This window comes from Nicotiana tabacum, chromosome 4 (genome assembly GCF_000715075.1).
Source record: "Nicotiana tabacum cultivar K326 chromosome 4, ASM71507v2, whole genome shotgun sequence".
Lineage (NCBI taxonomy): Eukaryota > Viridiplantae > Streptophyta > Magnoliopsida > Solanales > Solanaceae > Nicotiana > Nicotiana tabacum.
In genome coordinates this window covers 57,979,554-57,992,971 of record NC_134083.1, presented here as the reverse complement: position 1 = coordinate 57,992,971, position 13,418 = coordinate 57,979,554, and the positions used below count along the sequence as shown (strand labels likewise).

Genomic DNA, 13,418 nt, shown 5'->3' with positions numbered 1-13,418 from the left:
TACGAGCTTGCACATGTGATCTTCCTCCTCCTTAGAGAATAGATCTAAAGGAGGAGTTATTTGGACCTTGCTTTCCTTTGGATCCCAATCAAGCATGATTTGACCTTGATGCCAAGTGCTCTCTGGTCTCTGAAGACTCAAGTGATATACATATTACACGTGTGTTTGAGGTTTCCGCTAGTCTTTTAACTGTTAGAAAGATGAAACCACGCTCATTTTATCAAACTGTTATTGGTTGACAGGGAAGCTTTAAGGGTGTGGTTTATAATATAGGTAGGAACATGTTCGTTCTGGAGCCCATTGACACCTGATCTTAAGTAATACTTGTGGAGATAGTGAAAGGAAATGCAATATTACGCTGATTTAAGAGCTTTTGTGGCACGGTTATGTTTTTGAACAGCTGCCAGCAATAGCCCAAGAGAACTGAAATATTCTGCAGCTGCAATTTTGTTTGCTATATCATAGGAAAACATCATTTAAGCACAGTTTAGATATTTTAAGATATAGCTACTGTTTTGATGATTAAGAAGCCAAATTTTCCAGTTCGTCAAAGCTGCAAATCAACCACAATGCCTTTTCTTTCACAATCCCATCTCCCTTTGTTCAGGGAGAACACTCCTTGCAACCAAACCCCCTTTTCCTGGGGAAGTTGGCAATAGGAGATTCATACAAATACTTCGACTAAAGGCCACCTTAGGCGCATTAACAATAGAACCAAATTAAAAATTTAATACCAAGTATGGTACGCAAGTTCAACCATTTGCAGGCTACCTGCGAATGGCTACACTAAGTTCAACCATTTGCAGCCTGCATGTAGGATATAGTCGCATAAGTTATTTCCTAAGTGCAGATTCTTTTGACATTTGCCTGTTTTTTAGCCAAAAGAATGCAGCGCCAGTACTTCGCCATAAACTGTCTTCAGGTAGAGCAGTTCTTCATGTGTACCAGAGATGCCTGCAGATTTCAATAGCATCATCCTGCGTAATAACTTCCGAGAATGCAACGAGAATAAATTAGTGTAATATCCGACAAAGCACCATAACAAAGGTGTCTATATCTTCTCATGGAGAGTGACCACCAAGTCATGAGCATCATCTAAAAGCTTCCATACATCCAGTTGACCAGCCATGCTCTGACACTCCCTTAAAATTTCATCCATGCTACTATACTTCTCTATGATCTGTTTCCTCCGTTGCAATACAGATGCTGCAATTGCATAAAGCAAAAGATCATCTGTTGGTGGGGCACGCAACCTAATCCTACTCCAGGCAGACTTCCCAATCCCGGCCCTAATAGCCGCTTGGTCTGCCCACATTACTTCCCATATGCAAAGTGTTTGCTCAAAAGTTAATTCCCTCCTGAAAAGCACTACCACCATCCTGTACACAAAAAAGCAATCCTCTGCTTGGAGCTTCTCCAGGTGTCGATAGAGATGCGAATCCTTGTGCTTGATGATCTTAGAGATAATGTTTAGCTGCCTCCTGATTCCAACTTCATCAAGCCTGAAGTTATGCCGAGCCTTCTTCATGAAACCAACAAAGCACCAAAAAGCTTCATGGTCCTCTGTCATTACAGTAATGATCGGTGAAAGCAAATCGCTCATCCCCTGACAATAGCCAATTTCAGGATCATATAGAGCATAGGCTTCAAGAATGGAGACTAACCGAGCAGCATGCAGGATCCTAGGGGGCTCTAGGTGTTCATAGTCCTTCAACCCAACAGCCTCTGCAAAACGGTGTGCCCTGCTCTCTGATACTACAGCTTGAGATGGGGAATATGCTATCCACTCTGCATTAGCACGAATTGCATCAAGCCGAATTATCCGTTGCCATGTATTAAAATCTTCTGCACTACAGGGCCTTGAAGAAACTTCTGTCTTTGAAGGAGAAGAGTCCTCCTTAGAAGTCACTTCAGCAACTTCAGCAGTACTCTCATCCATGCTTTCTGCGGAGGGGACAGTTTGACTAATATCAGGATCTGCAGAGGAATCCGAGTCTGATGACTCAGAGTCAGAGATATCATTTGGCTCCATCACTCGTTTGGAACTGGAAAATTCATCTGTACCACCGGGGTTGTCAGAATCCTCGATGTATGGGCTCCTGTCCTCACTAGAGAGAGATTCCCGGGCAGTAACAACATCTTCATAGTCAGGGGAATCCATCCCTTCAGTGATATTGCCTTCACCATCGCTTCCCATTCCACCAGTTTCCTTCAGTTTAGAAATTCCATTGCGTTTCAGCAGTCGGCGACAATCTCTCCGAAGGCTCTCATATTCCCTCCTGCACTCACAGATCAACTATAAGGAGTACGAAACATGCAGTTAAAAGGTAGTTGGAACAAATATTAACACACAGATAACTATGACCCGTCAACTGATTACACGCAGAACCCTCTACATTTTTACAAGATAAAAATAAAGGGTTTTCTTGCATCTCAGTCCTTTTTTCGGCTAGGGAGAATGAATCTGGTTATATTACCTTTTCTGATTTCTTATACAGTCTCTTTCTTCTTTGGAGCTGTTCAACTCATAGCTGCAGAGAGACATAAAGTAAGTCAATCTACTACAACCAAAGCACTCACTGTCGGAAAAAAAGAGGGAAAAAACCATTTGTGGTTGCAGGAACTCATTTTGACAAATAAAGAAACGTCACAAGGTTTGCATTGTCACCGAACTTGACAGAGCAAAGTAATTACACTGATGCAAAAGCCTGGGAACTGCTCTAAGGCCCCATTTGGGTGAGGGATACATTAGACAATAAGCGCTTTATCATAAAAAGGTACTCATTTCTTCTCCATATAGGTATCTAATCTGATTTAGACTTAAGACACGACTATTAAAGTAAATGTTGAAATTAACAATGTATATTTTTAATGAAAGTAGATCTAACAATAGATATAGGTTTTTTCAAGAATTTGAATTTTATCTTTTTTTTGGTTAATGATAAAATTCATTTTCGGTTTAACCATCCGCTGTTCCGAACCAACTGGCCTGACTCATCCGGATTCGCAAAGTAGAAACCTCACTATGGGGGGTTTCTCCCTACCATTGAGGACTCCATTCCTAAGGCCCGAACCCGAGATATGGTAAAATTGTTATTTCAAATAAAAGTGGGCTTAGAAGTAGAGATAATGTTGACTTCTTAAAATACCTTTTTGATAATAGAATAGTGAAAAAGTTTTGGAAAGTGCAAGGAAAAAAGTATCCCTTCTGGGGATTATAGACAAAGATTTAGATCAACCCAAATATAAACTATGACATTTAATTTGGACTAAATAATCAAAGATGTTCCAAAAAATTTCGCAATTTATAGATTTATTTTGGCTAATAAGCACTTGTTAGGCAAAATCTCAGATTTGGGCCTAATTTTTTTTAAATAAAATGAATTTGGGCAAAAAATTTAAGTGTCTTTACAATTCACTTTCCCAATCTGTCGAATCAAACTACTAAGTTCCCGCTTCAGGTTACTTTGTTATTTAAAAACTAAATTTGAAAAATAACGTGCAACAAAAAAACACATGTGATGTTTTGATACAAAATTTCTCTACATTATATACAGTTTTAAGTAGTACTATTCCTGCGAGTACTATTCAGGAAATATTAATGTGGAACTATCGCGCTCCCAAATGGGACTAAAAATATCTAGAAACATTGCCCATCATCACTTCAAACAGTTAAAAAACAATAAAACATTTATAAGGGATTTGTCCATTCTAAGCGTAGTTCTACATGGTAAGGGTAATAGGATCCAGAACCTAAATTGTCACCAAGAAATGAAGTACTGCTAGAGCAGAGAATAATTTTGAAACAATCTTCTACAGAAAAAATTAGTAGCATAATAGAGACAGAGGCAGTGAATCTAACATGCATAACTAGAGGTCCAGCAAGAGGATGTGTTTAAAGATAGACAGAGTATGAGAGAGTACTGGTCCCAAGCATCATCACATTAGAAGCAGGTACTACATCTGAATGAAGCACATGGGGGTAGTTATTAAATATATAATTAAAGGGAAGTGTAAAGAGATGATTTTATCAGTCAGTAAGAAGTAAATATTCAGATGATAAATTATTATTGATCTAGAAAATAGAACTCCAGTGCCATCTCTTGTGGAAATTAAAGCAACTACAATCGGCTAAACAAAGGAAAGAGGAGACAAAAAAACAAGCGCATCATCAAACTTAACAAGGTAATTATTACATGAGAAAGAAATACTTACACCCCAAGCAGAAATGGCCAAACCTCTGCCCTGATACTTGGATCAACACCCTACATGAAAGGGCCAACAGATTAGTCAACATACTCTTGTTTGGAAAGCAAGGAAGGGAAAGGGTGATGGTAAAACTTTTCATTGCCTTCTTCAGTCGTGAAAAGTTTTTAGGCACATAAAAGATCATGTTACTGTTGGAATAGAGAAGTCTGAAAATTTTGAAAGGAAGTTGGGTAATTCACAACTTTCTTTCACACTTTCTTTTTGGATACCAAGCAAGACAGAATGATCTTTCTCCATCTCCTACTATCCCTTAATCAACCAAAAGAAGTGAGATAATCTTTTCCATCCCTTTTTGAGAGGAGAAAAGTCTAGAGTAAAAAATAAAGAAAGTTGGGGAATCTATAACTTCTTCTCATGGTCTATTTGGATTCCAAACAAGAAAAAATGGGTTTCCTCAACTCAATCTTATGTACTCCCTTAACCAAGCAAGGGAAATCCAATCATTCTCTATTAGTTCCTCTTTTAGGCCTTCCTTTCTACTCCTAACTTCTCAAACAAACCTTTTAATGTTTGATTGCCTTGATAATCTTTGTGTACATTGAGATAAGAAAGATGCAATCCTAAGAATTCAAGGTGGGCAGAAACTCACTCCGCTTCGGACTTTCTTTAGAAATTTAACTCCACCATCACGAAGTTTTCCTTCTGGTGTGAAAAAGCCTCTCCACTGTTGGGGTGCAAGAGCACGTTTTCTTTTTCTACGAGACCATGGTGATTTGAGATGACCTCTGAAATGAATGATAAGCATGAATAAGCATTTTGGTAAACAAGAATCGCACGTCAAGGTAACACTATATCTTTGTTTTTGTTAGGTGTCAGGGTAACAACATCAGAAGCTCAAATTACATCCATCTGTCAAGACTCATATTCAGCATGATTAGCAATTTCACAATCACTTCAAAACTCACTCTAGAAAACAAGGGTTTTGCAAAGGTGAACCACTATAGCGAGAAACAACTGGCAGGACCACAAGTCCACAACCACAAAACAATGCGCTGAAGGTAATGAACTTATAACAACTTGAAAGAAGGAAGAAGTTGCAGGATATTTAGTGTTCAACCAGAAAGTAGTACATATTATTACTGCTAAATAAAGATAACATAATCTATCCGTGAGACTATCTTTGATAGGCGAGGTTTGGCAGCAGGAATAGGGACTTATTAATGACTCACTCTTCAAATCAGAATATCCAAACACAAAGCACTCCTAATTGCCTCCAAATAACATCTCACTAAGAAACCATGTGGAATCTAGGGGTGAGACTGCAATGGAAGAGAAGTCATACTCTTTTGCTACTTTAAGGGGTTCTCAATCTTACAGGGTTGTGGCATCTTCATGCTAAATCAGGACAATATGGTAAACATTTAGTAACACAACTTAACTAAGAAAAAATTCGCAACCTATCATTATAAGCAAAAACATACGGTGAAAGATTAGAACCACTGCTAAACATTAAATCCCACTGTTAATGAGCCTACCCAATCCAAACAATATCCAAATTTCACAGACAGTAACTTAAAGAGTGAGACTCTGGCATAGAAACTCAAAACACATCAAAGCCTAGAAACTAACTACATCAGAAATTCCCCTTCAACTAGTGCAATTTCACCCCAACCCACACCCCAAAATCTAGAAATAAATATATAACATCCCTAGCCTGGGAAAGATGGAAGACAGGAAGAGGGTTACATATCATATCAGCTTCCATTTCATTAGCACACTTAATTTATCCTCATAAACACATAAACTCTGTGAAACTTCAAACATGGAAACCTACTTGTGTCACTGGGAAAAAAGAGGAGGAGAAATTAGCAAGAGGTCAACAAAATTGTAACTTTCATAATGTTTAATCACGTAAGCAGACAGATAGTTAAACTATCGCCTGCATACATCCAATAAACAAATTATATCAATTAATGACGGTTTCCAACCTTGTCTAATATATATATAAAAAATTACTATGACTTGTTCAAAGCTTATAGCCTAAAGAATAAATCCAGTTCATTGACAACAAAAACTCCAATCATAAAAATCAAATCTAGACTCAATTAGAGCAGCAAAACGAATAATCTAAGGACCCTCCAGACATAGCAGGACTGAGATTGAGCAATGATCTGAAGGATTCAACTTTAGCACTGGGGCACATCCTAGCCAAAAGAAGAGGACCTCAGATCGAGATCTGAAAAACAGGTATGCTTATATAAAATGGCAGATGAATGATCAAATGGAACAGTTATAGAAACTGAGAAGAAGCAGATCGAAGCAGTTTTAGGATAGGAGAGAGACTCACCGATTAGAGGAAGAAGAAGAAGCTGGTGAGGATGCAACAACGAATAGGACTGATCTCAAATGAATCCACGATGATGACGATGACGATGATGGTGATGATGAAGACGGTGAAGAGGAATTTGAAGACGACGAAGTCTGACTTCGTCTGAGAGCTCTCATCTACTTCTACAACTGACTCACTGTTTTAACTGTGAAAAAAAAGAAGAAGAAGATCTACTCTACAGATTTTTAGGGTTTCAAATTGAGTCCGGATGTGTAAATAACACTCTTCCTTTTTTTCTCTTTTTGGTTACAATATGTTTTGAAATTTGTGCGTTTTTACCTAGTAGAGTAGAAAACGGCGGCGGCCAAGGCGAGTCCGGCCAAGGCCGTGACCGCAAAAGCTATACCGGCATTGGAAGGTTGACGGTCCATCCAGAAACCACCACCGTTGCCTCCGCCGCCAACGCCGCCGATGAATACTCCACCGAGCTTACTGATTTTGGTGCCGATTGATTCAACAGCATTAGTAGGAGCCCCGGACACGGAGGTGAAGAACAAGAGAACGAGCATGGAGATTGATATGAATCTGTAATCACGAATCTACCCCTGAGCTGCTGTACAGTGCCGATTAGATTTTCCACCATAACCAACTCAACCTTCCTTTCCTTTCCCCCTTCAACTGCTTTTTTTTTCTTTTTCTTTTTCTTTTTCTTTTTTGTTTTCACATTGGTTTTGTTCTTCTCATCAGTCTCTTTCTTTGTCTCTCTTAAGTGTGCTCTCTTTGATATCACTGTGTGTGTGAGAGAGAGAGAGGGGAGTCTAATATCCTAGTGGGTTTTTGTATGTGTGGGGATTGTTTATTTCTCTTTTTTGTAGTGGGGTTATAGAGAGAGCACTGCACGGAGGACTGCCCCCTTCTGTCTTCTAGCCTTTTGCTTTTTTTTTGTTACTTTTTGGGGCTTTTTAATTGCGGAAAAGGGTTAATTGAATATGGAGGATTTTTCACAAATGACTATTGTTTATAGATTTATTATCGAGCGTCGTTATAATTTAGCTAATTATATTCCGTAGCTACTAATTACTTTTATATATGTGCGTTGCAAGTAGATCTTCAGTTACACTTATAAAATAAAATTAAATATAATTGATTAAAATGAATTTATATAGACTTCTAATTCCAAATTCAGTTCCAATTAAAGATTTTATGAGTTCAATTTCAAAGATATTATAATTTCATTTAAATCAATTTTTATTAAAATTTGTCATCACCTAGTTGGCAATCAATATCTTATTTAGTTAATAGCCATATTCAATTTTGCTAGTTAGGATAGTTTTTCTCGTCATGTATTTTGCACAATGTGTAATGACTCGGCATGTCGTTTTGAGTTCTAGAGCGTCGTACGGCGGTTTGAGGCCTTGATTATCTTCACTTCATGTATAATGACTTGTACGTGTGGTCGGTTTCGATTTTCGGGAAGTTCGGAGTTGATTTGGAAAGAAAATTCTCAATTCGGAAGCTTTAAGTTGAAAGAGTTGATCAAGGTTTGACTTTTTAGTAAACGGCCTAGGAATCGGGATTTGAAGGTTTCAATAGGTTCGTATGATGATTTCGGACTTGGGCGTGTGTTCGGATTAAGTATTGGATGGCCCGGGAGCATTTTGGCGTTTATTGTGAAAAGTTGGCATTTTAAAGGTTTTAGAATTTTTCAAGTTCGAGTTAAAGTGTACTTTGATATTATTGATGTCCGTTTGGGATTCCGAGCCTTGGAATAGGTTCGTATTGTGATTTGTGATGTATACGCAAAATTTGACGTTATTCCGAAATGTTTATGTGTGATTCGGACGCGTTTGGCGAAGGATGAAGGTTTGAAAATTAAGAGAGTTTAAGAAATTGAGATTGAACTTTAATTCTTGGTTTCGATGTCGTAATTTATATTACGAGCCTTTGAACAAGTTTACATATGGTATATAAACTTGTTAGAATGATTGGGCGTGGTTCCTCGAACCTCGGGTGAGTTTTGAGGTGGTTTCGGACCACTTTGAGACCATTTTGAACTGCTGTTATCTGATGTCAAGGGTATTCTTCGTGATCACGGAGGTCTTGGTCGCGATCGCGAAGAGCAAAGTGCATTCCATGCCTTTGTGAATCGCGATCGCGGAGGAAATTTCTGATATCAGTAGTATGACTTTGGGAGATTATATCTTGTAATCTATAAGGAATTTGGGGAAAATCCAAAAATGAAAGTTGTAGCCCTTTGAATTTAGTTTTCAGAAAATTATACCGTTTATCATTTAGAATTTTGTACAAAAAGTTATGACCACTATACCAAAAGGGTGTCTGTAAGAAGAAAACACAATTTGTACATCGCGATCGCGGGATTTTGGCCGCGATCACGATGAAGGAAACGATGCTGGAACTTTTGTTAACTGCGATCGCATGGCTAATGACCACGATCATGAAGAAGGAGACCTAGTAGGTGTATTAAATATCTAATTTTGGGATTTTCAACTCATTTGTTCACTTTTAAGTTCTTGGAGCTCATGTGGGGCGATTTGGGATGATTCTTGAAGATCATTTTCTCCATATATTATAAGGTAAATTATTCCTACTTGTTTAGAGTTAAATACATGGGTCATATATGGATTTTAATATGGAATTTGATAGAAATTGTGGAATATTTGGAAGAAAACTTTAAAATGGTATTTTCGGATCTGTCACGACCCAGAACTAACCCCCTGTCATAATGGCGCCTATCGTGGAACTAGGCAAGCCGACTCATTTCCAAAACAAAACGATATTTTCATTTCAAAGATAATTTCAAGGTTATTTAACATAAAAACCTCCATTTAAAGAGTTCAAATCAAAGAAAAACAGAAGTGCGGAAAAGAAAAGCCCGACATCGGGGTGTCACTAGTCATGAGCATCAACTATAATCTGTCTAATAATATCAAGGCTAACTCAGCCTGAAAAAAATAGCTAAATACTACTAGAGGAAGATAAGAGGGAGAAGAGCAGGGGCTGCGATCGCCAAACAGCTATCTTGCTATCTCCAAAAAAATCTGCAACCAGAACACTCAATAACCGCTACCGTATCCAGCCACACCTGGATCTGCACACAAGGTGCAGGGAATAACATGAGTACGCCAACTCAGTAAGTAACAACAACAAATAAAGATTGAGCAGTAGTGACGAGAAATAAAGCATATAACGTTCATATCAGGAAATCTCAGTAAAATACCACATGCTCTTAAAAATCAGGATTTGAATCAAACATCTCGTTTAAACCCAGTTCCAATAAAAATTATTTTTTATTTTCCAATAGTTTTTCAAACAAAGCCTCAATGCAAAGGTGAAAAAAATGATGAAATCATAAACAGCCACTCGGGCAGACCTCACAGTCACTCGTGCCACTCGGGCATACCTCACAGTCACTCTTGCCACTCGGGCATACCTCACAATCACTCTTGCCACTCGGGCATACCTCACAATCACTCTTGCCTCCCAGTGACTCAGCACTCAGCACTCGACACTCGCACTCAGTAGGTACCTGCGCTCACTGGGGGTATGTACAGACTCCGGAGGGGCTCCTTCAGTCCAAGCGCTATAATCTGCACGGACAACTCACGTGCGATAATAATAAAGTATGCTGCAGGCGGGCAGCCCCGATCCACACTCATCCTCACCAATCAGGCCCTCGGCCTCACTCAGTCACAAGTATGTTACAGGCGGGCAGCCCTGATCCACACTCATCCTCACAAATCAAGCCACTCGGGTATTTCAGTTAAACAGGGCATTCGGCCCAAAACATTTATATGCATCAAAATAGAGTCATAAAACTGAGTTATGCAGTAAACAAGTATAAACATGACTGAGTATAGATTTTTCAATCGAAAACAGTGAGAGGATGATACGAAATAGCCCCTAAGGGTCCAAACAGCATTGGCGCAAGGCCCAAACATGGCATTCAGTCCAATTTACATAAAATCTTTCTAAATCATATAAGTATCAATGGTTTCAACAAAGTATGCAACTTTACAGTTTCTACGGAGTGGACCAAGTCACAAATCCCCAACAGTGCACGCCCACACGCCCGTCACCTAGCATGTGCGTCACTAAAAATAGTAGAATGATACAAAAGTTGGGGTTTCATACCCTCAGGACTAGATTTACAATCGTTACTTACCTCAAACCGGTCAAATCTCTACCCCGCAATGCTCTTGCCTCTGGACTCGGCCTCCAAATGCTCCAAATCTATTCACAATCAGTATAATACCATCAATATACGCTAATGGAATAAATTCCACAAGAAAAGTTTCAAAATTAGACCAAAATCCGAAATTGGCTCAAAATTCGCATGTGGAGCCCACGTCTCGGAACCCGAAAAAAGTTACAAAATTCGAAAGCCCATTCAACCACGAGTCTACCCATACCAATTTTATCAAAATCCGACCTCAACTCGACCCTCAAATCTACAAATCTAATTTCCAAATTTCTAAGTTTCAATCTCTGATTTACGCTTCAAAATCATGTAATCTAGTCGGATTACTCGATGATAATTCAATATTATGGAGTTGAAATGATCACAAGGGACTTACCTCAAGTTTTTCTTGAAAATATATCAAAAATCGCCTCTCCCCAAGCTCCAATTTGTCAAAAATGGCAAATGGGACGAAGTCCCTATTTTTATAATTCTGCCCAGACATCCTCGGTTCTGCCTCGATCTTGGCCTTCGATTGAGGTCCTCGATCCTGGTCCTCGGTCCTTCCCCTCGATCCTGATTCTCGATCCGGAGCTCGATCGTGCCTTCGATCGTGGCCCTTGACTCTGTGCTCGATCTGGGCTTCGATCGTGGCCCTCGACCTTGAGCTCGATCGTGCCTTTGATCGTGGCCCTCGACTCTATGCTCGATCATGGCTTCGATCGTGGCCCTCGACCTTGAGCTCGATCTGGGCTTCAATTGTGGACCTCGACCCTGAGCTCGATCTGGGCTCGATTTCTGGGCAGAAGCAATTTCCAACAGAAGGAAATTGCAGTAGCCGTTCTAGTTCAATTTTTGATCCGTTAACCATCCGAAACTCACCCGAGGCCCTCGGGACCTCAACCAAATATACCAACAAGTCCTAAAACATCATACGAACTTAGTCGAATCCTCAAATAACCTCAAACAACGCTAAAACCATGAATTACACCCAATTCAAGCCTAATGAACTTTGAAATTTCTAATTTTTACAAACAACTCCGGAACCTATCAAATCACGTCCGATTGACCTCAAATTTTGCACACAAGTCCTAAATGACATAACAGATGTATTCCAATTTTTTAGAATCAGATTCCGACCCCGAAATTCAAAAGTCAACCCCCGGTCAAACTTCTCGAAAATAAAACTTTCGGCATTGCAAGCCTAATTCCTCTACGGACTTCCAAATAATATTCCGGACACGCTACTAAGCCCAAAATTACCACACGGATCTATTGGAATTATCAAAATTCAAATCCGAGGTCGTTTACATATAGGTCCATATCCGGTCCACTTTTCTAACTTAAAATTTTTAATTATGAGACTAAGTGTCTCATTTCACCCCGAGTTCCTTTCGGACTCGAACCAACTAACCCGATATAGCATAATATAGCTGAATAACATAAAAAGAAGTAAGAATAGGGAAAACAGGGTTATAACTCTCGAAACGACCGGCCGGGTCGTTACAGGATTTGACCACGAAACTGGACATACAATTAGGAATAAATTATATATTTGAGTGTGTGGTGTTAGAGGTAATGTTTATCTTCAAAAAAATTTGAAATCTGGGTGCGTGGGCTGGGGGTTGACTTTGCTAACTTTGCTGACTTTTTGAGTGAAGTTGGGGATTGTTATGAATTGTTAAATTATGAGTATTGAAGTATATTATTGGTTTGCATATTGTTTGACTAGTTTCGGATCGATGGACATCGGTTTGGGGTGTTAGGGAAGCGTTGGAGCCGGTTATGGAACTTCGGAGCGAGGTAAGTCTCATGTCTAACCTTGTGAGGGAAAATTTACCCCGCAGGTGTTATATTTTCTATGTGCTACATGTTGTGGGGGATATACGCATATGAGGTGACGAGTGTCCGTGCGTATGCTAAAATTCATGATTAGGTTCGAGTAGTTTTAAACTTATGCCATGTTTTAATTATAATATTTGAGTTATTATTGCCAGTTGAATTGCTTTAATATACATTTTGCATGAGAATAGACTTGCATAAAGTGTAGGACTTACGATTCGTGATGTGTGGAGAGCTATATTATTAGCAGTAGAGATTTCACTTCCTATTACGGACTTCTCCCGTGTTGTATGTATTTGTCCGGAGAATTTCTTGAATTTCAAAACTCACACGTATATTCGTGAGTGGGGCCAGTGACCCATCAAGTCTTCACTATTCCTATGGGATCGGGTTGATCGCCTCAACAGTATCATTATATGGGCTCTTCACCTCGGCAGTATTACGAGATGTATCTATGGTTCGTGCTGGTCGACCCTCGGCGGTGTACTCGATTATGGGATTGGGATGAATGCCTCAGCGCTACTATTATGGGATTTGGTCGTACGCTAGACAAGAATTCGTGCCTTTACTCTTATGGGATCGGGCCGCTCGCCTCGGCAGAATCATATAAAATACTTGATAAGGAGTCCACGTACTTATGAGTTTTCTTGACTTGAGATGCGATCATTAATTTGGTGATGACCATCACATATTCCATTTGAGGAGGTATCTGATAATTGAGGACTATGTGTTCAATGTTCAGTTGTAGACCGTATTATTTGCCTATATATGTTCTCACTGTTTACTTACCATGTTTCATACTTGTCTACCTTATTATATTTGATTTATTGGACCACTAGT

The 13,418-nt window shown here is 39.2% G+C and overlaps 1 protein-coding gene across 2 annotated transcripts; it reads right to left on the bottom strand.

Moving 5' to 3' along the window:
* Positions 1–494: 494 nt before the first annotated feature.
* LOC107770340 (rab GTPase-activating protein 22) lies at positions 495–7,452 on the bottom strand. Of its 2 annotated transcripts, none has more exons than XM_016589636.2 (5): positions 6,878–7,452; positions 4,859–4,994; positions 4,216–4,265; positions 2,478–2,531; positions 495–2,279 (listed from the first exon to the last, which is right to left on the bottom strand). In XM_016589636.2, exons 1-5 carry the CDS (start codon positions 7,105–7,107, stop codon positions 1,052–1,054), a joined length of 1,698 nt encoding a protein of 565 aa, XP_016445122.1. In that variant the 5' UTR covers positions 7,108–7,452; the 3' UTR covers positions 495–1,051. The 2 variants fall into 2 exon arrangements, with proteins under 2 accessions (XP_016445122.1, XP_016445123.1); XM_016589637.2 differs by having other exon boundaries at positions 6,557–7,393.
* Positions 7,453–13,418: the final 5,966 nt, after the last annotated feature.

Coding starts and splice junctions, on each gene's coding strand:
- LOC107770340 (XM_016589636.2), bottom strand. CDS start 7,107: ATGCTCGTTCTCTTGTTCTTCACCTCCGTGTCCGGGGCTCCTACTAAT. Junction 4,995..6,877: donor GCCGTTTTCTACTCTACTAG/GTAAAAACGCAC, acceptor CATTCATTTCAG/AGGTCATCTCAAATCACCAT. Junction 2,532..4,215: donor TGGCCATTTCTGCTTGGGGT/GTAAGTATTTCT, acceptor GTCTCTCTGCAG/CTATGAGTTGAACAGCTCCA.